This window comes from Moschus berezovskii, chromosome 16, assembly GCF_049115385.1.
Source record: "Moschus berezovskii isolate FMDL1 chromosome 16, NW_MosBer_1.0, whole genome shotgun sequence".
Classification (NCBI taxonomy): domain Eukaryota; kingdom Metazoa; phylum Chordata; class Mammalia; order Artiodactyla; family Moschidae; genus Moschus; species Moschus berezovskii.
In genome coordinates this window covers 20,279,231-20,304,640 of record NC_142475.1, presented here as the reverse complement: position 1 = coordinate 20,304,640, position 25,410 = coordinate 20,279,231, and the positions used below count along the sequence as shown (strand labels likewise).

General features: G+C 39.8%; 1 protein-coding gene across 2 annotated transcripts in view; it reads right to left on the bottom strand.

The window, feature by feature from the left end:
• Nucleotides 1–25,120, bottom strand: part of ATP6V1C1 (ATPase H+ transporting V1 subunit C1) — a 39,248-nt gene extending 14,128 nt beyond the window's left edge. Inside the window, exons 1-7 of one of the 2 annotated variants that reach the window (XM_055431886.2) lie at nucleotides 24,949–25,120; nucleotides 23,601–23,778; nucleotides 11,945–12,111; nucleotides 10,483–10,550; nucleotides 4,930–5,015; nucleotides 2,158–2,252; nucleotides 552–643 (exon numbers count right to left, since the gene is read on the bottom strand). In XM_055431886.2, the coding sequence (XP_055287861.1) occupies nucleotides 552–643; nucleotides 2,158–2,252; nucleotides 4,930–5,015; nucleotides 10,483–10,550; nucleotides 11,945–12,076 (473 nt within the window). In that variant the 5' untranslated portion in view covers nucleotides 12,077–12,111; nucleotides 23,601–23,778; nucleotides 24,949–25,120. The remainder of the gene's footprint in view (nucleotides 1–551; nucleotides 644–2,157; nucleotides 2,253–4,929; nucleotides 5,016–10,482; nucleotides 10,551–11,944; nucleotides 12,112–23,600; nucleotides 23,779–24,948) is intronic. The other variant, XM_055431885.2, reaches the window with a different exon arrangement.
• Between the last annotated feature and the right edge of the window lie 290 nt (nucleotides 25,121–25,410).

Genomic DNA, 25,410 nt, shown 5'->3' with positions numbered 1-25,410 from the left:
AAAAAGGATTTTTCTAAAGAATTCTTTTAAGCAGCAGATAATTGCTATGTAATTAAATTATGATTTAATTTAAAACAATTAACTTTAGATAATTTTTACAGTGAAAAATCAGATGGATAAAGGATAAACCAGGACCCAGCTCAGAAGTATTATGTATGAAACGAGCATAATAAATCAGCCTCACATCTGTTTGGACTAGCCTAAATTAATGAGTTTTTCTCCATGAAGTGAAAAAACACCATCTGACTATAGAAACGGCACAAACTGGAGCTTACTAAAACCCCCAACAACAGTTTATCCAATGTACCCTACGCAGCGGTCCCTGACATTTTCGGCACTGGGGACCAGTTTCATGGAAGACAATTTTCCCATGGACCAGGGAGGCGGGGCCAGGTGGTTCAAGCCCATTACATTTATTGTGCACTTTATTTCTAGTATTATTACATCAGCTCCAGCTCAGATTATCAAGCATTAGATTTCAGAGGTTGGGGACCCCTGTGCCACAGTGCTTCTTCAATTCTAAACTATTCACATATACTTGACATGCTTACGCGTTCTTTCGTTCCAAATTCTGAAGATTCCCTTTCAGGTTATTGTATGCAGACGCTCGCGATTTCAGGTCATTGTCAATCTGAGTGACACCCTTTACAGGAGAAAGAAGAGAAATAGGAAGAATCTTCCTAAATCCGCCTCTACTAATACAATTAAAGCAGTTGTGCTTAAACTTTAAAAAACAAACCCACCACTAGTTCCTGATGTAAGAATATTCTATTATTTTAAAGGTATTATTTTTAAAGGTCATTAGAAAAATAACCTACTTCATATTTAATAACTACGGGAATTTTCATATAATCTTTTCTACTAAAGATAATGTTTTAGTCTACATATATTTTCATTATTGTTACTATATTCTTAAACCATGTAAATGAAATCTAGGACACTGATTAAAGACATGACTAATTAAAAGGTTTTAATACACAAGTCTGAAGAGTTAATTTCCAAAGGAATGAAGAGTTCTGCTGTTTATAACACCACCATTCTTACACAAAACATTTTTGCAGTGAAATTAAAATTTTGCTTCAACTTATTTATAAATGTTACAAAGGTGATTTTTCAAAAAGATGATTAAAACTACTAAGAAAACACAAAGCAGTAGAGTTAACATTTGAAGAACTAATTTCAACTTAGCTCTACCATATCAGCCGTGTGGCACTCTGGGGTAAATCACGTCACCTCTCTGAGCCTGTTTCCTCATCTAGTTATCAGGAAGAAGATGACTAAATCCTTGATAAGGATTTAAAGAAAATAATGCTCAGTCATAATAAGAACACCATTTTATATTATCTGACTACTCATTTTCATTAAATTATTTGACCCTGAGTTAAAATCCTTGGATAGACTATTTATTTACATTTAACCATAGAGCACAATGTACAAATAAAGTTAATGGAAGCTAAGCAAGTCTGTCCAAATGATTTAAACTGCACTGTTCATCCAGCCAGGTCATAGATATGTTGTCAAACAGTGAATAGGTCCTTGTCTACTGCCTCATTACAGTTTCAGGTGAAAGTTTTACATTTTTTTCTCAAGCTCAAGGACTTTGCAACAGAAAAGGAACTCTTAGTTTAGTGAGTTCATGGATGGACTTTCAACACCTGTGGACTCCCTGAAACTGTTCATAAAATCATGCAGTATGAGAATACGGGCAATTTTTCTGGGTAGGGAATCAATACTGAACGTCAGAAGGCGTCAGAGAACCCAAAAAGTTTAATCTGAATCAGTACTGTACATAAACATACTGAAGTGACCATTATCATATATCTGAATGATTTGTAAATCTCTAATCAATTCCAATTTCTAAGTCTATGTGATCTCAGTTATGCTTAAAATTTATAATTTTAAAGTTACTTTTCTTAGTCAAACATTGTTGATACAACCTTTAACTTAACCACTTAAAAAAACAAACTACACACATGGATAACGTGCATGTGAAAGTGTTATCCTTTTCTGACAACTTTTTAAAGTAAAGTTGCAGTATGTCACATATAATTAAGTTGCCTTGTCAAAACCTAGAGTACTTAATAGCTAAATACTTATAAAATAAATAGAATCACTGTGAATCAATGTGTCCTACCTGTGTCATTTTTTTTATCTTACCTTGGCAATTATTTCAGAAATATTTTTCAGGGACTGCTTGATTGGATATTTAGCCATGTCCCACTGAAACCTTGTTATATAAGTAACCAAGTCAACTGAAATAAGGGAAGAAATTAAATTACTGAGGAGAAGCAACAGAATTTTTTATAATTTGCTAGACAGTAATGCCAAAATGGGCATTAAGAAAATCAGTAAAGATATCATCATTTGTGAACGTTAAATAAATGTGGGACTGTATTAGGTAACATGGATTAATCAAAATTTTTACCTGTAATCTGACTGAATTCTCTTCTCCTTCCTCAAAATTTAATATATATATTAAAATGCTCCTTCTAACTTGATGACTTAATAAATGGAATATGCACATACCCATGATACGTGGGAAGATGAAAGACACAGAGATTGAGAAACTACTGCAAAGTGTCTCCTCAATAAGAATTTGACAAAAGTATGTTATTTCTTTTCAACTTACCCAAACAAACTGAAAATGAACTTGTCTGTTAAAACCATGTGATGACTGTTTCTAGGAATCTGTATTTCAGTAATATTAAAAACATGGACCTTTTCACTTTTAAATGAAAAGAATAAAAACTGCAAAGCCAAAGAGAAACTCAACAACTAATTCCCTGGAAGTCTGGTAGTCAAGACGACTTTATCCCTCAAGCCTGATGGGATCAAGGTCAGGGAAAGCAAATGCCAATTATAGTTAACTGGCCAAAGTAATTCATATCAAAATATATTCTCTCTTCAACTTCTCCCGACAGAATACCAGAGAGTCAGCAACAGATCTGGTATTTTCAAAAGAAGTTTTGGATGCAATGTTCCCTAGATTGTCACCTCCCCATTCTGCCAAGTAGACTGACTGCCCTATTTCATCAAGTACCTAGAGATCGGCGAAGGCATCTAAGTTAACACATCTAACTCCTGTCCATCTGCCCCAGGCAAGAAACAGTAAGGAGGTCAGGGTTACTATTTTAACAGAGAGTAAAAATAAATTACTAATTTTTTTAACTGATTAAGTACTTACTGAACATCTATGATTTGCAAGGGAAAGAAATGAGATTAGAGAAACACTGAATTTAAAATACAGTGACCATTGAGAGTTTAGCCAAACCTCCATACTGCTGCCTCCACATCCATTTTACATGGCCAAGTAGCCAGCAGGGGCCTATAAGTCACACTAGATAACAGCCCTCCTGGCTAACAGCCCTAGATAACAAGCCTGCAATCACAAGTAAATGTAAGCTCAGTTCCCGGTTCGATTTCCAATACCAACCTGTGATAAGCACTCTCCTCCCAGGGCCTCCCCTGCTAGTGGACCCTTTAGATAAGATCCCCTGGGGCAGGAAATGGCAGCTCACTCCAGTATTTTTCCCTGGAGAATCCCATGGACAGAGGAGCCTAGCAGGCTGCAGTCAATGGGGTTGCAAAGAGTCTAATACGACTGAGCATGCACAGGGCTCTTCAAAGTTAATCAAAATTCCCCTTTTTAGTTTGAATTGACCAATCAGGACTTGGCTTGGGAATCCCAAATCACTCCACCCATGGACCCTAATAAAGGTATGTGCCCCAGGTCCTACTGTTCTTCCTGTCTCCACCCCACCCTAACTTCCCTGCATTACTCCCTTCCCTCCAGGACCTGTGAGTAATAAACTTCTCTATTTCTCTTTCCCCTGTGGTCATTTGCTGAGCTGTGGCTCACCATCCTATGATAACCCAGGGCTCTACCAAACAATTGTTAATTTATCATAGTGACCTACCACAGTAGGCTATACAGGACAGAAAGAGAGGAAAGGATTGTTTCTTATTTTAATGACGTATCACTAAAGATCCAACCAGACAATCCTAAAGGAAATCAGTACTGAATATTCACTGAAAGGACTGATGTTGAAGCTGAAACTACAATACTCTGGCCACTTGATGCGAAGAACTGACTCACTGAAAAGGACCCTGATGCTGGGAAAGATTGAAGGCGGGCAGAGTAGGGGATGACAGAGGATGAGATGGTTGGATGGTATCACTGCCTCGATGGACATGAGTTTGAGTAAATTCTGGAAGCTGGTGATGGACAGGGAGGCCTGGTGTGCTGCGGTCCATGGGGTTACAAAGAATCAGATATGACTCAGTGACTGAACTGAATTGAAAATGAAACACATGCTAAACTGATATTTCAGGAGAAAACAAATGCAAGGACAAATGACAATGATGCAGTTGAAACCGTCTTTATAAAGCTATTATTACACAGAACAAACTTTATGTAAATATTAGTTTCTAGCTACAGACAGGTCAGTAGTAGACTATTCTATGGGTACTAAAGAAATGCCATATGAAATTTGAGGGGAAGAGGCATTACTCTGCAATAATATTAATAATTTTTATTCTAAAGCTTCTGTAGTTGTACGCAATTAAATACAAAAAGCTAGAGAAAACTTCAAGTATTCACCTGGTACAATGCTGAGACACATAACTCAGAAACACACTTTTAAGTGGAACTGACAGGTAGATCCTGGAAAGAACTAAGGTAAATCTTTATGATACTGCTTTTGGAAGGATCCACATTAAAAAAAAAAAACTATACTATATATTATGTAGGACTCTCTTATGAGAGGATGTGTTTCAGAGGACAGAATGTAACTGGCAGTATAACCAAATTGTTAATAATAATTCTATTTTAATGGCTTTCTACAGCATTTAATACCCTTATCGGCATAGATCCTTTTTATGTCGTTCACTGTATTAAAGTCAATATCAAATCATGAAACATTAGCTTACCTCCATTGGCCAACAGGTTCTCCTGAACTTTATCTTTACTGTCCTCCAATACGTCAGCCATATATTGAGCCACTTTCTTAACCACCCTTAGGAGAAAAAAAAATCAGTGGTCACTTTCAGGAAAACAACCTAAATTCCATGCTACGCAATGAACACATTACACGAACACATGAATTTGACTCTCTTTGTTTTCCATTACACTATCTGTATATTAATATTAAACAATGGGTCCTAACTTCTAAAATAATGTTAAGGACAAACTGAACCAAGATTTTATTATATGTAAAACTCAACTCAATAACTGTAGTTTTAAGGAGACCACCTGCAATACGTTTATCAAGTCTGGAAGGAAAGTAGTGGAAAGTTGGTGAGGGTAAGTTGAAAGAGGGTGCAACAGATCTCACCGCCCTGCAAGAAGAAACTGGGAAGCAGGAGCTTGCATTCATCAGAAGCATACTTCCCCTTGGGACAAAAGGGATCCGACAGGCAACAGGATACAAGCAACAGTGCAGTCCTACATTATTTATTCATTACCTATTCACTGAGCATCTACTATTTGAGATTTGTTTTGTTGTTGCTTAGTTGCTAAATCATGTCCGACTTTTTTGTGACCCCAAGGACTATAGGCCACCAGGCTCCTCTGTCCATGGGATCTCCTGCTCAATGCTAAAGAGGAAACAAACTGTGGTGCCAAACTACTGACGCAACTGTGTATCACCCTGTCAACCCCTTTACTTTATAAACACACCCAAGTATAAAGACAGTAAGTGATTTAGTTCCAAAAGTCACAAAACCAGTTCCTGGCAGAGCGGTGACAGAAACCTGTCATCCTGATTCTTGTGTTATGTGTTCTTTCCCCGTTCCTTGTCCACTTATGGGCCATGGGTGGGTTATATAAGTTCAGTTCAGTTCAGTAGCTCAGTTGTGTCTGACTCTTTGCTACCCCATGAACCACAACAGGCCAGGCCTCCCTGTCCATCACCGACTCCCGGAGTCCACCCAAACCCATGTCCACTGAGTTGGTGATGCCATCCAACTATCTCATCCTCTGTTGTCTCCTTCTCCTCCTGCCTTCAATCTTTCCCAGCATCAGGGTCTTTTCAAATGAGTCAGTTCTTCACATTAGATGGCCCAAGTACTGGAGTTTCAGCTTCAACATCAGTCCTTCCAATGGACTGATCTCCTATAGGATGGACTGGTTGGATCTCCTTGCGGTACAAGGGACTCTCAAGAGTCTTCTCCAACACCACAGTTCAAAAGCATCAATTCTTCAGCGATCAGCTTTCTTCACAGTCCAACTCTCACATCCATAGATGACCATGGGAAAAACCATAGCCTTGACTAGACGGACCTTGGTTGGCAAAGTAATGTCTCTGCTTTTTAATATATTATCAAGGTTGATCATAACTTTCCTTCCAAGGAGTAAGCGTCTTTTAATTTCATGGCTGCAATCACCATCTGCAGTGATTTTGGAGCCCAAAAAAATAAAGTCTGACACTGTTTCCACTATTTTTCCATCTATTTCCCATGAAGTGATGGGACCAGATGCCATGATCTTTGTTTTCTGTATGTTGAGCTTCAAGCCAACCTTTTCCCTCTCCTCTTTCACTTTCATCAAGAGGCTTTTGAGTTCCTCTTCACTTTCTGCCATAAGGGTGGTGTCATCTGCATATCTGAGATTATTGATATTTCTCCCAGCAATCTTGATTCCAGCTGGTGCTTCTTCCAGCCCAGCGTTCCTCATGATGTACTCTGCATATAAGTTAAATAAGCAAGGTGACAATATACAACCTTGACATACTCCCTTTCCTATTTGGAACCAGTCTGTTGTTCCATGTAAAGTTCTGACTGTTGCTTCCTGACCTGCATACAGGTTTCTCAAGAGGCAGGTCAGGTGATCTGGTATTCCCATCTCTTTCAGAATGTTCCACAGTTTATTGTGATTATTGTGAACCACACAGTCAAAGGCTTTGGCATAGTCAATGAAGCAGAAATCTATACTTCAACTAAAAAAGAAAAATTGCAGGTTTACCACCATAGTTCAGAGTGTAAAACTGCCTGATATCAAATTTATCAACTTAACATTACATAACTCAAAAATTCACAATCTCCCTCTGCATCTCTACAAGAGTGCCTATGACATATGGTCACCTTAAAAAAAAAAACAAAAAAACAACAGTTCTAACGGTTAGACCACTGAAAAAGTACAAACCATAATTTACTCTACCACAATGTTCAAACTTAAAAAACTGTAACACGATAAGCTAGCATCTATCAATTCTACCAAAGTCTAAAACCATATGATTTTTTAAATTCCTCAAATCTTTCAGGGAGACTGATAAAGACAAGATTGCATAACAGTGCAAGATAACAACAGAGCATAACAGTGCATAAGTGTGTGACATTTACTTTCCTAAAAAATGTGCGCCAATCTTATACTTTATCCAGGACATCCTGCTGATGATTTACAGAAAAATCTAGAAAGCTATTAAGGTGATGAATAAGGCTCCAAATAAATGCTGATAATTATATTTTCAGGAGCCTCCCTTCCCAATGTCTTTTTCCTTGTCATGACTTAACATTGTAATGAGGTAGGTGGGACAGCAGAAAAGACAATCACCTCAAGGTGGCAACCACAAAAAGTTTCCTCAAACTCTTGTATTAATTAAAAACTTACATTAAGAAATCAAGAGACAATTCTTACCATAGGTCACTTTGAGAGTATCATCAATAATGACTTTCACATTTGCTCTATACAAATGCAAGCAATTATTAACCCTTTAAAAGCAAATTTGTTACTTTTGCTTTCATCCTCTCTTTTCCATTTTTATTGCCTAATGCCTCCCCTTACTTGAGGGTTTCATTATTTCTTGCCTAATTCGACTGTAAAGCTGGTTCTTAAACATCTTTGCGTGTGTGCATGCCAAGTTACCAGAGTCGTGTCCAATTCTGTGCGACTCTATTGACCACAGCCTGCCAGGTTCCTCTGTCCATGGTGATTCTCCAGGTAAGAATATTGGAGTGGGTTGCCACACCCTCCTCCAGGGGATCTTTCCCACCCAGGGATCAAACTCATGTCTCTTACATCTCCTGCCTTGGCAGGTGTGTTCTTCACCACTAGCGCTACTTGGGAAGCCTAGTACATCTTTAGGTTTATTTATTTCCTTAGCACACGTTGTTATGTGGAAAGATCTCTCCGAAACATCTCAGCCTCTGTTACCAGAGCCAGTGCATTTGAGGTTCTATCAATTCAGAAAAGTCTAACAACACAGAAGGGAAGACCCTTCTGCACAGATTTGGGGAATAAGTTCCCCTCTATTCAAGCCTATTCCTTTAAAGCTTCAATCAGATATATACTTCTTAAGATTCGCCAAAATTCTTTTTTTTTTTAATAATTATACCTATTTACCTAAGCCCTAAGTATTAAAAGCTCTGTATGTCAAGACTCAAATGGATTGTAGACTGATTCTGTCAATTAATCAAGATACAGGAAGTTATTAAGGATCCCACAACCACCTTCAGCTAACATACAAAGAAACTGAATTTCCTAACTAACTAAACCTGTAATCTAGAAAAATCTTTTAATGTAACTGAATTTACAGTTACAAAATTTACTGTTGCAAAAGCATCACTAAATAAATCTTCCAATAAATGGCAGAACATCCCATGTTTACCGACCAAAGACTTAATATGTTAGGGTGGCAACACTCCTGAAATTATCTACAGATTCTACACAATCCCCACTGAAATTCCAGCTGGATTTTTGCAGAAATTTGACCCAGTGTTCCTAAAATTCAAATGGAAGTAAAAGGAACCAGAATGACCAAAACAATCTTGAAAAGACAAAATAAACTTGGAGAACTCACACTTTCTGATTTTAAAACTTAACTACAAAGCTACAGTAAAGAGGGCAATGTGGTACTGGCACAAGGACAGGAATATGGAACACAAAAGAGAGTTCAGAAATGTTCAGAAATGTTAATAACAGTCAAAAGAATGAAGCTGGACTTCTACCTCACACCATATACAATAAGCAACTCAAAATGAATTACAAAGACCTAAATGCAACAGCTAAAACTAGAAAACTCTCAGAAGAAAATATAGACACAAAACTGTGACCCTGGATTAGGCAATGGTTTCTTAGATACAAGGACAAGAACACAAGCCACAGAAAAAGAGATAAATTGGACAGCAAAATTAAGTATCTTGTGCCTCAAAGGACACCATCTAGAAAGTGAAGAAAAACCAGAGAATGGGAGAAAATATCTGCAAGTCCTATCTGATAGGAGAGTTGTATCCAGACTATATAGAGAACTCTTACAATAAGCCAATAATCAAAAGAACAATAAGTCAATTAAAAAACAGGTGAAGGATCCAAACAGACATTTCTCCAAATAAGAAACACAAATGGCCAACAAACAAATGGAAAGATGCTTAACACATTATTAGCCGTTCAGTTCAGTTCAGTCGCTCAGTCGTGTCCGACTCTTTGCCATTAGGGAAATGCAAATCAAAAACACAGTGAAATATACTCTTTAATATCCACTCAGTTCAGTTCAGTCGCTCAGTCATGTCCGACTCTTTGCGACCCCATGAATCCATTAGGATTGCTATAATCAAAAAGATGATCGTAACAAGTGTCTCATCAAGAAAGTGGAGAAATCACAACCTTCATACACTGCTGGTGAGACTGTAAAATAGTGCAGCCAACTCTGAAAAACAATCAGACAGGTCCTCAAAATGTTGAAAATACAGTTACCGTATGCCCCAGCAATTCCACTCCTAGGTACATACCCAAAAGAAATGAAAACATATAAACATATAAATACTTACACACAAATATTCATAGCAGCATTTATTCATATTAGCCAAAATGTGGAAACAACCTTAATGTCCATCAACTGATGAATGGATTGATAAAATACAGTCTATCTGCACAATGTAATATTATTTGGTAATAAAAAGAAATTAAATGTTGATACATGCTACAACATGGATGAACCTTGACAATATTATGCTAAGGCAAAGAAGGGCTTCCCTGGAAGCACAGATGGTAAAGAATCTGCCTGCAATGCAGGAGACCGAGGTTTGATCCCTGGGTTCGGAAGATCCCCTTGAGAAGGGAATGGCAACCCACTCCAGTATTCTTGTCTGGGAAATCCCAAGGACAGAGGACCCTGGTAGGCTATAGTCCATGGGGTTGCAGAAAGTCAGACACAACTGAGTGACTAACACTATAAGGCAAAGAAGCCAGTCACAAGAGACCACATATTTTCCGATTCCATTTATATGAAATGTCCACAAAAAGCAAATCTATAGATTTGACACTAGTGTCAGAACGCAGATTAGTGGGTAGTGGGGGTAGGGGATAACTGCTAATGCGAACAGGATGCTGATGATAACAGAAAGGGGATGAAAAGGTACTAAAGTTGACTGATCTCCAAATTCATTCCAATAAGCAATGTATATATATACAAAAATAAACTCAATCCCAGAGAGCCTAATAGCCACTCTCATTCTGCTCCAGCCTGTGCATGTAAATAAATACATTACCCTTCTACAAATGCATCCAGTTTAGCCAGTTCATCTGACAAACCAACCAAGACATCAAGTGTGCCAACCTAGAAGGGAAACACATTTTATTACTTAGATTTCACCTTTTTTTTAAAAAGCAAGGTTAATACCGCATCTTGATTTGAAAGGCCTGCAGATCTTACGTTTTCCATATTTTATTTCATATTATGCAAGTGCAGTTAAAAAATCAAGACATTTCAAAGCTATTTATATGTACAAGATAATCCTCTAATTTATGAGGACAACCATTTAGATGTGAAGATTCCACAAGAGTAGGCCTGTGCCTCTACTTGTCCTGCGCAGTGGGAGAGTTCATTTGAAGTTGTGGTTTACATTAGCAGCTTTTAAACGCGGATCCAGGGCTGTGCATCAGAGGGTCTTCAGTTCCATTTGGGTTTTTTGTCTTTTTTTAAAGGAATCTTTATTATTACTAGCCATGCCACAGGGCATGCAGGAACTTATTTCCCAGACCCTGGATCGATCTGCGTCCCCTGCAGTGGAAGCGCGGAGTCCTAACCACTGGACCACCAGAGAATTCCGTGTAATTTGTACACAAAACCAGGTATGTATAAATGAGCATGTTATAGAAGAAATGTCCACAGTCTACAGGAGTGTATCAAAGGGCTTTAAGTATTTCTGAAACGAGTGCTGTGTATAGCTGTCTCATTTGGTTAACCAGCAAAATATAAATATCATGATCTTTTCCATCCATTACAAAAGTTCAACCAACTGATCACTGGCAATCTGCTTCATTTAGAGGCTGCTAGGTTACTGATGTTTCAGTTCAGTCGCTCAGTCGTGTCCGACTCTTTGCGACCCCATGAATCACAGCACGCCAGGCCTCCCTGTCCATCACCAACTCCCGGAGTTCACTCAAACCCATGTCCATCGAGTCGGTGATGCCATCCAGCCATCTCATTCTCTGTCGTCCCCTTCTCCTCCTGCCCCCAATCCTTGATGTTTAATAAACGTTAAATAGACAAAACTACATTAAATAACTAGATTTGCCAAGAATAATTTAAAGAGATGCAATGGTAGAACAGTTACAATATCAGTATTACATGAATAACAGAAAAACGTATTCACTGTGATATTTAAGAATACATATTCCTAAGATTTCTCACTTCTAAAATCTTTACTTGTGAAAGTATCACATCAAGTATTTTCATAAGATTTCTCATTAAAATTTAAATTATAATTTAGAAAAGCACAAAAGTTTAGGGGAAAATGTTACTTTGTTTTAGTAGTTTTCTTCAAAAAAAAACCTCAATTTCCTTGTTATCTAAAATCTGAAAATTAGAAAGAACAAGGTAAGCTGTAAATTATGCCAATCCATAGACTTTTCTCTCGAAAGAACCTGGGTATCTCATTTCGACCAAAAGGTAAGCAGAGACAGCTGTCCTTTCCTTCACAATGAATACTCTGCACAGCGCAGGTCTACCTTTAAGTCAGGAATGTTGAACTTTGAAGAAACGGCGAGGTTATTGTTCTTCGTAGTTGCCGCATGCAGTTTCTCCCAAGTTTGCTGACATGTTTTCTCCCCAGGAGCTGAGATAAGCCAGAACTCAGTCATGCTGTTTACCAGATATTTCCTCCAAAATTAAGACTCTGAAATGTAAAACAAAACAAACTAAAAATACATTTACTACCACTTGTTTCTGAATTCAGACTGATAAGCACAGCCTGTTGCAAAACTGATTCAACAGTGGCATACAATCCTAAGCAAAGTCAAATTTACCTCCCTGGATATAAGTCCATATAAATGGGAAACAGTGATTTATTTACGATACTAGAAAAAAGTGATGATAAAGACCTAATACATGAAGTACACAATTTAAAAAAAATTACCCAACATCCTAAAATGGGAGCTAGTCAAGAAGGGAGACTAGCAAAAATATCAGCCCCCAACAGTTTCAATCCCCCAAAGAAGTTGGAGAGTCATCAATTAATGCTGCTGCTGCTGCTGAGTCATGTCAGTTGTGTCTGACTCTGTGCGATCCCACAGACAGCAGCCCACCAGGCTCCTCTGTCCCTGGGATTCTCCAGGCAAGAACACTGGAGTGGGTTGCCATTTCCTTCTAGACTAATTAATGGCTTTATCTTAAATTTTTTAAATAAAAAACTAAATAGGAAGTGAAAAACCATACATAACTCTGACCTTTGAAAAAGAACTGAATCAACGCACTTCAACAGTAGCCACCAAATAAATTTGCCACATCTGGTTTAGCAAATCCTACAAGGTCAGCCAAATTTTCATCCCTAGTCAAACTAATATCAATCCCTAGCTTATACTTAATGGCCATCAACCGCTTACAAATTTGCACACACACAAAAATATTGCCAATCAGCCTTGTCAATCAGTCTTTTACTTAAAATATGCCTGGGAGGGGTGCCTAACAGACAACACTAGTGGATCTGAGTCAGAGGCTGTGGCTCTCACTTTCCAGGGCTCCATTAAGCACACAACCCTCTTCCCCAGCCTCTCTCCCTCTCCCCTTTCCCCTCCTTCCTCCCTCTCTCTCTCACACACACAGAAAAACAAAGCCCAAAGCCAAATCTCTTGGGAATGTAAGTAGGTAAGCACAAAAACACAAAATATAGAAGAACTCAATATAACAGTATCATTATTTCTACTTTAATATGCTTTCATTAAAACCAACATAAACTTTCTACTACCACAGCTTGTTTTTAAATCTTTCCTGAAATTTGGAGTCTTAGACAGAAGATTAACTGTCTTACAAAGTTGTTCTGATAATAAATCAAATAATGAATGCGAAAGAACTCTGAAAATTTAAATTTCCTTTAAAATGTAAAGCATGATAGTTAATTACAATGGACTTTTCTAATTTTAGAAGCCCACTGTAATTAACCCTACCACTGGAAAAGACTCTGATGCTGGGAAGGATTGGGGGCAGGAGAAGGGGACCGCAGAGAATGAGATGGCTGGATGGCATCACCAACTCGATGGACATGAGTCTGAGTGAACTCCGGGAGTTGGTGATGGACAGGGAGGCCTGGTGTGCTGTGATACATGGGGTCACAAAGAGTCGGACATGACTGAGTGACTGAACTGAGTCATTACACAATTGAAGGTGATCATAGATGTCATTCTATATACTTGGTTTTTTTCTAACTTCCATTTCAAGAGCATCTACCATATACTAGGTACTGCTCTAAATGTCTTATACATTGTCATCTCAATTAAACTTCCTAACAACTCTATCGGAGAAGGCAATGGCACCCCACTCCAGTACTCTTGCCTGGAGAATCCCATGGGCAGAGGAGTCTGGTAGGCTGCAGTCCATGGTGTCTGGAGAAGTCGGACAGGACTGAGCGACTTCACTTTCACTTTTCACTTTCATGCATTGGAGAAGGAAATGGCAACCCACTCCAGTGTTCTTGCCTGGAGAATCCCAGGGACAGGGGAGCCTGATGGGCTGCCGTCTATGGGGTCACACAGAGTCGGACACGACTAAAGCGACTTAGCAGCAGCAGCAACACCTCTATAAGATACATATGATCCTTTCCATTTACAGATTAAAAAACATACTCAGAGAGATGAGACTGATAAAAATATAGATGCCAGTACTAAATTAATCTCTCAAGAATCCTACTCTAAGATGATTTTTCCAACATTACAGGAAAAAAAAAAAAAGCTGCAGTAAGAACTACACTCTCTCAAATGGCCAACAAACTAAACAGAGCTTTTACAGTGATGGCAGGCCCCGACAAAGCACTCAGCCTGGCCAGAAAACCAGTCTTTGATGACACATTTTCACACCTCCTCTCCTCGAAAAATGGCAGGTGATGGAATCAATTTTTAATGTCCTCCTTATGACACAGTTAAATTATCTAAACTGCAGTTTCTTCAAAGGCTGTAACAATATGAGCTACTACAGCAGATGTCACTATCATACCACTTAGAGTTCTAGGAAATCTTTTTCAGCCAACAGGTTTTCAAAAGATTTCAAGAAATAAGAAAGAAGACCACATTTTCTCATTTATAAATAAATATCTACCCGACTTACTGAGTGTTCATTAGGGTTGAATGAAATAATGTCACGTTATTTCTAAATAGAACGAGAGTCCCCTCTGGCGTTCAAAGGCTGTTCCCAGTATCCCAAATAGGAATTATCTTGTTTACTTACTATCTTATCAATGACACTATAATGCAGTTATCACACTATTCTGCTTCATTTTTTTCATAACATTTTTTCCTCTCCACCTGACTGGGAAATCCTGAAGGACCAAAATCATATCTTCTTTTCTAATGCCCTGAAAGCCCAATATATACAATTCCTGTCAACATCAGGGACTTTATAAATGCTTGTTTTATGAAAAAATGAAATATACCAAAGACTCTGCAACACCAGGGACTTTATAAATGCTTGTTTTATGAAAAAATGAAATATACCAAAGACTCTGAACCAATCAAAAAATCTGATGGGAGGAAACAAAATAAGAGCCAAGAAAAATATTTAAATGCTTTTAAATTTTTTCTTTTTTAACTTAGACTCTCTCAGAAAACAACCTTAGAGTAACACAGACATAAAAATTGGTAAAGCTGCAAGTAACTAAGCCTTTGTCTTTCATTATTTTAAATGTGAATACAGAAATATAAAAAAGAGGGATTGAGAAAGAACCTCTAGGTACTTTAGGCAAAGCAATGGCCTCATTTCTTCTATCCTCTGGTCAAAGCAAACTAACAAGAGGAAACTGATGGGAAAGACAAGCTACTGAAGTGTCTAAGGATAAATGTAAGAAATGCTCATGAGAAAAGCATCAGTAAGTCTTCTGCAAAATCCCTGTTTTTAAACAAATTATTTTTTTAAACAATGCCCACTGTTATCCGGTCACTTAGACAAGTCACATAAAAATTTTTCTCTTTGAAATTTAAGTACAATTTAAGCTCAGTTTCAACAAACTAATCTCTGCAGATGAACATATTTGTGTGTGAGGGGAAAAGGGATGGTAAAAAAATGAAATTCATGTTACAAAACACATTTCCCTTTCTTTCTGAGCTGCATAGAAACAGAGTCAAACCTGTCCAAAAAGTCTGGACACTTCTACCTCTGTTGACTGCTTTAATTCACTGGTTTTTATGCCTAATTATTTCCCTTTGTTTTATCTTGTATATTAGAAGTCAGGCATTAACATAGGCTAATCACATGTTAAACAAAAGAGAAAATTATTTAAAAGGCATTCCTCAAAACTCAGATCAAGGTTTAAGTCTCTCTGTCATATGTGTGTATTCAGTTGCTCTCGGGGTGGCCTTTTTTATACTCAAGGTGATTCCAGTTTAGATGCTGAACACTCCCAAACTGTTAGCTCCAGCCTAGGCTCCTCTGTGCATCCAGAGCTGTACCCAACGAGTCTCGACTACAAGACATTTCTAGTCTTGTAGAAACAAGACTAGAATATACAAAAAAACATTTCTAGTCAAACTCCTAATCTCTTCCCCCAAACCTGGTCCTACTTCAGTGTTCCCTTAGCACACCTAGTACCCCGCAACACCGGACAACCATAACTGTCAAATGTATCAACATAGCAGCCAACCATAACTGTCAAATGTATCAACATAGCAGCCAATATTTCTCGTGCACTTCCTATCTACCAGCACCAGTTAAAACAGTTTATATGGATTAACTCATTTAGCATACTGGATGGACAACAGTTACAAAAGAAGAAACCAAGGCACAGAAAATGCCTCATAAATTATGAGATATATATTATAGTGCATTATGTCAATTATCACATGAGTGTCATATATCACATGCTTATATGCCAAGCATGAATGTGTTGTACGCTCTCATAGCACCTTTTCAATATTTCCTTGAGAGACACCTTTTATTGATATCTTTCTGCCAAATAAACTGTACATTAGAGCAGGTGGAAAGCATGAGTTTTTGCTCACAAGTGTATTCTCAGTACCTGTCACAGAAGCTCACAAGTGTATTCTCAGTACCTGTCACAGAAACCTCAAAAACTATGTGTTGAATATTCCTGAATGAATACATAACAGTGAAGATGAAACAAGATAATAAAGTACCTTGCTTATAAGTTGGTTAGGTCCCCTTTACTTCCTTTACATTAAAAGAAAAATCAATTTCACTGAAATACCATTTATGTACAATAAAATGTACCCACAAGAGCACAGTTAGAGGAGTTTTTGACAAGCACATACACCTGTGTAACCACCACCAACACCAAGGTTAAGAACATTTCTGTCTTCCCAAACCCTTCCCTCACATGTAGGGTCAGTCAACCCCAACCCCACTGCCAACCTTGGGCAATGCTAATCTGATTTTTTTGTCGCACTCTAGGCTCACTGGGCCTGATCTAGAATTCCAGTGTAAATGGAAGTCCACACTGCATTCTCTTCTGTATGGCTTCCTTGGCTCAGCATGGCTTTGATGGTACATGCCCTGTGTAGCGTTCATTCTGTTTTACTTCCTAGTGTTCCGATACATGAGTGTACTATGGTTTGCGGTTCCATTCACCTGTTGATAAGCCATTCGGATTGTAACCGGTTTGGGGCCACTAACAACAAAGAACATTCCTTTTCAAAGCTTTTGTGAAAATATATTCATTTATCTTGGATAAACATCTAGAAGTAGAATTTCTGAGTCAAATGATTAACCTATATTTAACTTTGTAAGAAGGCACCAAGCGTTTCCAAAGCAGATGAAGTATTTTGCATTTCATTACCAAGATACACAGCTCCAGCTGTTTCACGTGTCCACTAACACTTACTGCTGTCAGCCTTCTTAGTTTGAGCTATTCCAGTGGGTTGTAGCTCTCACTTCCATGATAGCTACAGTTCAGGATCTTTTCACCTTATCAGCCAGTTGTATATCTTCTTTGTGAAGTTTCTATTCAAATATTGTGTCCATTTTTTTTTAATTGCATTGACCTTACTGAGTTATAGTAGTTTTTTGTATGATCTTGGTGAAATTTCTTTGAGATATGTGTGTGTATAAAACACATATTCTGTGCCTTGCCTTTCCTTAATGGTGCTCTTGAGTAGAAGTTTTCAGTTCTGATGTCCAGTTTATCAACTTTTTCTTTTCTATGATTCCCTTACCCCAGGGTCACAAGGATTTATCCTGCTTGTAGTTCAGAGAGACTCCTGAACCTGTGTGTAGAGTTTTCAACAATTCAGGACAAAATTCATTTTCTTCAAAATTTTTTCCTGCTTCTCTTTCCCTTTTGAGACAGAAATGGCATGTATATTAAACCACCTGATATTGTCCCACAGGTCACTGAGCTTCCAGTCTTTTTTTTTTTCAACTTTTTCTCTCTACACTTCAGTTTAGAAACTTTCTTGCTCCATCTTCTCATTCTTGCTAGCCTTTTCTTTACAGTTATCTGCTATTTGTCTCAAGAAGTGAATTTTTCACTCCAGATGTATTTTTCAGCCTTGTAAGTTCCGTCTTTTAAAACTTCCTTCATTATTTTCATGTTTTCTATTAAATCCCTGAGCATATCTGTAATTCACAACATTAAATTGTTGATCACTGGATTTTAAGAATGTTGTGTTTTAATATATGTAAACATATAGCAGATTCACTTTGCTACACAGCAGAAGCTAACACAACTGTAAAGCAACTCTACTCCAATAAAACCTAATTTTAAAAAATTTAAAAGAATGTTATGCTTTAAAAAAGTTTTTTTTTTTTTTTTTTAAAGGGGGGATTCCCAGGTGGTCCAGTGATTGGAACTCCGTTTTCACTGCTGAGGGACCAGGTTCAATCCCTAATCAGGGAACTAAGATCTGCAAGACACCTGGTGTGACCAAAAAAATAAATATTAATAAATGTACGTTGTGCTTTGTATTGACAGTCAATCAAGTTAGTTAAGCTTTCACTGGAAAAGACTCTGATGCTGGGAAGGATTGGGGGCGGGAGGAGATGGGGACGACAGAGAATGAGATGGATGGATGGCATCACCAACTCAATGGACATGAGTTTGAGTGAACTCCGGGGGTTAGTGATGGACAGGGAGGCTTGGCGTGCTGTGATTCATGGGGTCACAAAGAGTTGGACGCGACTGAGCGACTGAACTGAACTGAACTGAAGCTTTTAGCATGTTTCATTCAAGGCTGGTTGTTACAATGGGTTGGCCAAAAAATTCTTTTGGGTTTTCTTGTAAAATCTTAAGGAAAAACCCAAAAGAAAATTTTGGCCAGCCCAATGCTTTGTTAAAGTGAAAGTGAAGTCGCTCAGTCATGTCCGACTCTTTACAACCCTGTGGACTGTAGCCTACCAGGCTTCTCCGTCCATGGGATTCTCCAGGCAACAATACTGGAGTGGGTTACCATTTCCTTCTCCAGGGGATCTTCCCAACCCAGGGATCAAACCCGGGTCTACCGCATTGGAGGCAGACGCTTTAACCTCTGAGCCACCAGGTTAGGTCTAAATCTTTACTCTGGGGCTAACTTAGCCCTCCCAGTTAAGATCTGATCTTCCTGGGATTTCTCGGGATGCCCCAGGGATTCATAAGGTATTCATAAGCCCTTCAGCACCACGAGTTCTGCCAACTGTCTAGTTTAAAGCTCTCTAGTCATTCTTTTGCTGGAATGTATCTGTGCCTGAAGCATGAGATCAAGGTCTTTTTAGCTCACTGGGAACTGCAGCCACAAAGAATCCAAAGGCCAGTTTCCAAAGGAAACGACCACCAGGACACTGCACTGAGAATATGAAGACTTGGAATCTAATCCTAGTTCTGCATGTCATCATCTGCGTAAATGTCTTCATTTGCAAAATGAGAGGGTTGGATTCCCACATCCAGGATCCTTTTTTGCTCCTATATTCCATGAATCTATACTGGGTAAGACACAGGACCCTTTTTTAAGTTTTCTTGTTAAGTCCTTCAAGTAAATCAGATGATCAGTCAGGTTTTAGAACCACTGTAGTAAATTTCCATGATTATTTACTGAATTATACAGTAAATGTTACATGAAAGGCAGCCATTCCTTAATAAGATGGCTACATGTCATATAATCACTATCAAGAATTACACAGTACTGTCAGTTCTGTAACGCAGGAATGATTTTTGTTCTATGGAATGTAGAAACTTTAAATGTATCAACGCACTTTTTGCATGCTTTCTATACAGAACAAAACAAAATCTGGGTACACTACTGCTTTGCTCAAGAAACACACAATTTTATTTCATTTGTGAAGGACAGAATATAGAGGATTTTAAATGCCATACATATAAATGGGTGGTTTTGTGACCACAGTGTAGAGTGCTGATTCACTCCCAAAACTTCTTGAAAATTTTTTCCAGGGCTAAACAAACTGCTCTAGGAACTTCCCCTGGAAGTCCAGTGGTTAAGACTCCACCTTCCAATGCAGGGATAGGGGTTCGATCCCTGATTGGGGAGCTAGAGTGCCACAAATTTTTTTTTTTTAATTGCTCTAGGTAATGGGAGGCTGTGCGTGTTAAGTCGCTTCAGTTGTGTCCAACTCACTGTGGCCCGCTAGGCTCCTGTCCATGGATTCTCCAGGCATGAAAACTAGAGTGGGTTGCCATGCCCTCCTCCAACGAGGAGTAGAAAGAAAACAAGGCACATGATGAGATAAAAAAAATCAAGCAGAATACACTGGAGGCACAAAAGAAACACTGGTCAAATTTCTTACACATTTCTATCTTGTGTGACTGCAATAAGTATGCTTTTTTTTAAAAAAAAAAAACAGTAACAACTCTTTTTCAAAATGGAGGGAAGGAAAGAAGAAAGGAAATCCTGGGTTCAAAGCTGAGAGCCTGTTTATTTCATTACTGTATCACCCACTTCTAAGAATTTAAAGGCAGTGGATTATTTTCCAACCACAAGTGATTAGGATGCGAAATAAAAAGAGTAAAGCAGGGACTTGCCTGACAGTCCAGTGGTTAAGCCTGTGCTTCCACGGCAGGGGTCACGGACTCAGGAGCACTAAAATCCCACATGCCTCGCAGTGTACCCCTACCCCAAAAGAGAGTAAATAACAACTATCACGATAACACAAGAGGTGAGGGTAATCAACTCAAACAGCTACTAGCACTTCTTTAGTGGATGAAAGTAAGAGCCTGACCAAGACAGGGGCAACCACAGAAAACAGAGCATCCCAGTAAGTGCTCTAATATTTAACTGCTTTCAAGTAACCAACAGCTCAGTCTCTGAAATGCAACCACCTTTCACAATAAATTTATTGTTTCACAATAAACACTGACGGTGGTCTACATGCAAAAAAAAAATCCTTTTACAGTCCTTGAAAATACCAAGCTGTTCACTAAAGTGGCTTATTTCAACCTGCACAAGGAGGAATACCTCAGATATCATGAAATATCACACAGCCTTCCAACGGTGACACATCCACTTCGAACAGAACTGATCACAGTGCAAAAGAGCCACAATCCATCCATCTTAAAAGGTTGCTAATCCTTTCCCTGAAATTTTAATACCACACAAATAAAAGGTAAGAATAATTACCTGAATGGTAACTTCTGAATGAATGAGTAATTCTGAACACTAAAATCTATCCTTCAACAAGGAAACATCTTAACTGGGATTGTTGGAGGGGCTTGTTCACAATAAAACTTATTTAAATAAAAGCTTCCAATAACAACAAGGAATTTTACCTCCCAAGGGAGACTTTAGTGATTTATATGTAAGTTTAAAATTCTTAGGATACACACCTTCTTTAAATCAATCTAAACTTTTGTGTTGTCTTCAACTGAAACAGCACTTATAGATGGCCTACAATCACATTAAGGATTACCTGAACTTCATGCCATAAATATACTGAAATGTGAAAGACCTTTAGTAGATGTATTTTATAAACAGCCATCTTTTTTACATCTTTGTATTTGGCTAGAAATACATTTTCAAAAGCCAAGCCTTACTTAGGCATAGATGCCATCATAAAAACAGAAACAAGCCAGAAAGATAACACATAACACAATGTTTAAAAAAAAAATCTCCTGCAATTTCTGCTAAAGCAAGTTGAATCCATAGACAGGCAAGGAGGGCACTGTATCATTACTGAAAGGAATCACCAGAACCTTCAGAGCGCCCAGACACTTCCTCTCTGCCACAGGCAACTCAACACTGACCCAGGGAGCAAACAATTCCTTCCATGCCAGGGAACTCCCCGACTCTACACTCATTGTCTCCCAAAGTGTTACTTCCCTTCTCTTGCAGATTGGTATCTGATAATAATGACTGAATCACAACACCATGGTTTTCACCAGAAGGTGTTAATATCTCTAAGACATGAGACTTGAAACAACTGTGCTCTCCCCAATTCTTCACTCAAGAAAGCTTCAGATCCTGTTTCGTGGTAGTGACAACCACTTATTGAATATGTGCTATGTGATCAGCACTCAACATGCTAAGCAATTTTGTACTGGATTCCTTCGAGGAAGATGGTATCACCACCCCTATTTGCAGATGAGAGGGCAGTTAATGAAGTTTTGCCCAAGGTCACAGAACCAGTGACTACATACATTTTACATGCAAGTTTACTAAAACACTACTCTTAACCTTTATGCCCCCAACATATAGTAGAGGGCCTGTCACTAAGAAGCACTCAGATATATGTTCAACAGATAAAGGATGCCATTGCAAAGGGTGTTGCACAACCAAATGGTACCTCTCTCCTCCAGGAGGAGTTTGGAAATGCCTGAGATCATTTTAGGTTGTCCCAAAGTCGGGGTCACTACCACCATTTAGGGGCTGGTGGCCAAACAAGAGGCAGTTCTGTCCAACAGCACCCATGGAGAAACACTAAACTATAGGCTAGCTCATTAATAACAACAACAAAAAAACTGTCCCGGTTAAGTCAATCCACCTGTTAACCACCTTATTTACAAATAACTTCCTATTCATGGATAGTTTGCATAAAGTATCTTAAAAAATACATCAACCTCATTCTATAAAATACCATTTTTACATTTGTCTAGCATTTTATTTTCAAATACAGAGCTAAGGTTGCATCTTCTGGTCTATGATGGAACCAAAGCACCTCTCCTCCACCGCCCTAAGGACTCCTCTTGGAACTCAAGAAATATACAGCAGATTTGCTACACTTGTGGAACAGAATTCTGCATTATCAAGAATAGAGTTTGAATTTTCTAGTTCCAAGGATCACTCATGTTGAAAGGAAAATTTAGACTGCCTGGTTTCACCACTTGAGCTGTCTTTCCAAGAGCACCATGCTAATGGTTTCGACTATGTGTTTAAAATATCAGTGAAATGTGAGCTGAACATGAATTAGACTGTAAATAAAAAGATATAAAATTGCACAGCCAAAGAGTGAAAAAGGTTTACTCTGGCAGACAGATCAGAACATGTACAAGAACAAAATTCAACTAAGAAGTATGTATTTCCATGGGGTCACAAAGAGTCAGACATGACTGAGGGACTGAGCGCGCACACACACACACATTTGGTGCAAACTGTAGTTACCCCTAAGCAGACTCAAGCACAAAAGGAAGACTGATCACTTAAGGACTGGTGGACCACAAGGAGACCCTTTAGCAAAGGTTTATTTTGGCATTCCAGCTTTGCTCTTTGGCCAATGCAATGATTTCCAAAGTTGTGGAAATAATCAGAGAAGCAGACTTTTGAAGCCCAAATGTTTCTTTTTAGGTAGAGAGAACTAATGTAAATAAGACTCCGAAGACGGACATTAAAAAATAAAAGCGATCATTTACTGCCCAGTTCTAAAAGCAGTATTACACAAACCATCTAGCATTTACTTTAGTCAGATCACGAGTACTGTTTCTTTAGATTTTATCTAGTCCCTGCAAGATACACCAAAAGAGAAGAAGATCCGGGAGTTCTGAGACATAAACCCAAGGTTCCCTCTTCAGCACAATTTGAGACGTGCTGGTTGCCAGAGAACTGTGATTGACAAGCTGAGCACCTTTTGCCCACCCTGCTGCATATTATCTCTTCCAGCTGAACTGTAAACTGAACAGCTTCACCTAAACTAACTAAAAAGCGGTTTTTAAAGCACTGACCGCCGCTGCAGAATCCCTTTGAAGCTGTCCTACTCAAGTTTCACCGAAAGTGCTGAATCAAAGGTAAGAATGCACTAGGAGAAACTCACCCTTCTCTCTAGAGAGATTGTGGTTAAGTACTGGGCAGGAAATTGGCAGTCAGAAGACAGTAGAAGTTATGCTAGACTTGAAACACATCATTTGATCTGTTTCTAGGTCCAAGAGTCTATCTAGATAGGTCCCGGTCTATACGATGAATGGCATTTTCATTTACTTCCTCTCAAAGACCTGTGAGAACAAAACAAACATGAAAGTGGCTTCTGGGGCAGCCCAGTGGTGAAGGATCTGCCTCGCAATGCAGGGGACATGGGTTCGATCCCCGGCCAGGGAAGATCCCACATGTCTCAGGACAACTAAAGTACTGACTACTGAGCCAGCGTGCTACAGAGTCTGTGCTTCACAAAAAAGCACACAACTTCAGAAACCCGCACACCACAGCCAGAGAGTATCCCCCCGCGACAACTAAAGAAAGCCGGCTCACAGCAAGGAAGACCCAGCGCAATCAAAAACACAATAATTAAAAAAAAAAAAATGTAATTCCTGTGACTGTTGTTCAACAAAAGGTATTCGGGAGTAGATGACAGTACCAAAGGATAAGTTGGGAAGGCCAAAACAGATCTTCACAAAGGAGTCTCCCCAACCCCCAAATGATTCAACATCTCCTGTGTACTTCAGGGCTGTTTGCGGGGGTGGGGGTGGGGGTGATGTAGTTACAGTGACCCTCAGTGAGGGGTGCAAACACAATTTATTCAAACACAATCTATTCTCCCCTTTGCTCCTGTTTCTCAGGTGATTCAATTTGCCAGTGTGACTCTCTCCTCCAGTTCCTTTTCAGGGTTTCTTGCCTACTCTTCCCCCATTCTAATTTAAAAAAAAAAAAACGGTCTGAGTTCTCTGGAATCCCGTTTTTTCCCGTCACAGGGACCCTGCGTCCTCGGTGAGGGGCTCCTAGACCCTCTAAACTGCAATCACCTTACCCTCAAGCACGCACGCCCAGGGCAAGCTGTCCAGCTCGCTGTGACCTCACACACACCACCCAGGATCCTCATCTGGGCCACTCTGTTATCTTTCGTCCCCCTGAGCGAGGATTCGCTGTGACCCTTACTCCAACCCAAGGAGAAACGCCTCAGACCCGCAGTGTTTATGTCTGCCTCTGCCACAGAACAGCCCCTAGGGCCCTTGCTCTTTTCCCCTCCTTCCCTTTCCCTTAGAGACAGAACCCAGGCCCACAGCGGCGACAAACTCGCGCCGAGAAACCAGGCACGGCCGCCCGGCCGGCGGCTCCAACGCCACTGCCTCGGCCCCCGCGCCCGCCCCCATCCCTCCCCAAGCGGCGACCGCAGCGCGAGCTTCGGCCCGGCCGGGGTTTCCGAGGCGGGGTAGCCATCGCTCACTGACCCAGGGACGTGTCAAACGAGGACGTGGCGGCAGTAACAGGCAGAGAGGCGGACAGCCTGGCAGGCGTTAACGGCTCAGCGCTCCATCCCGTCCCCGACCTAAGCTCCGGCCTCACGGCTTCCTCGGCCCCGGCGCCTGCGGAGCAAGTCACGTGCCAGCCGAGACGGTCAGCTGACGGCGGCGCGCGCCGCCCCGCCTACGCGCGCGCCACTGCGCAGCCGCCGCGGCCGAGCCCACGGAAGAGGGGCGGGGCTGGGAGGCTCGCGGGTAGCGGCGGAGAGCCGGGAGTCTGCGCGGGCGGAACTCTTCCGGGGAGGCTGGGGTTTCTGCTTCTGGAGTTCCGCCCGAGTCCCGTCCGCCGCCTGTGAATTTCATCGCTGCCGTCCTTAAGGTTACCCCACTTCTCTTCACGTTTCTGCGGCTTGGAACTTGCCTCCAGGCTTCTCCACTCAGGATTTTCTT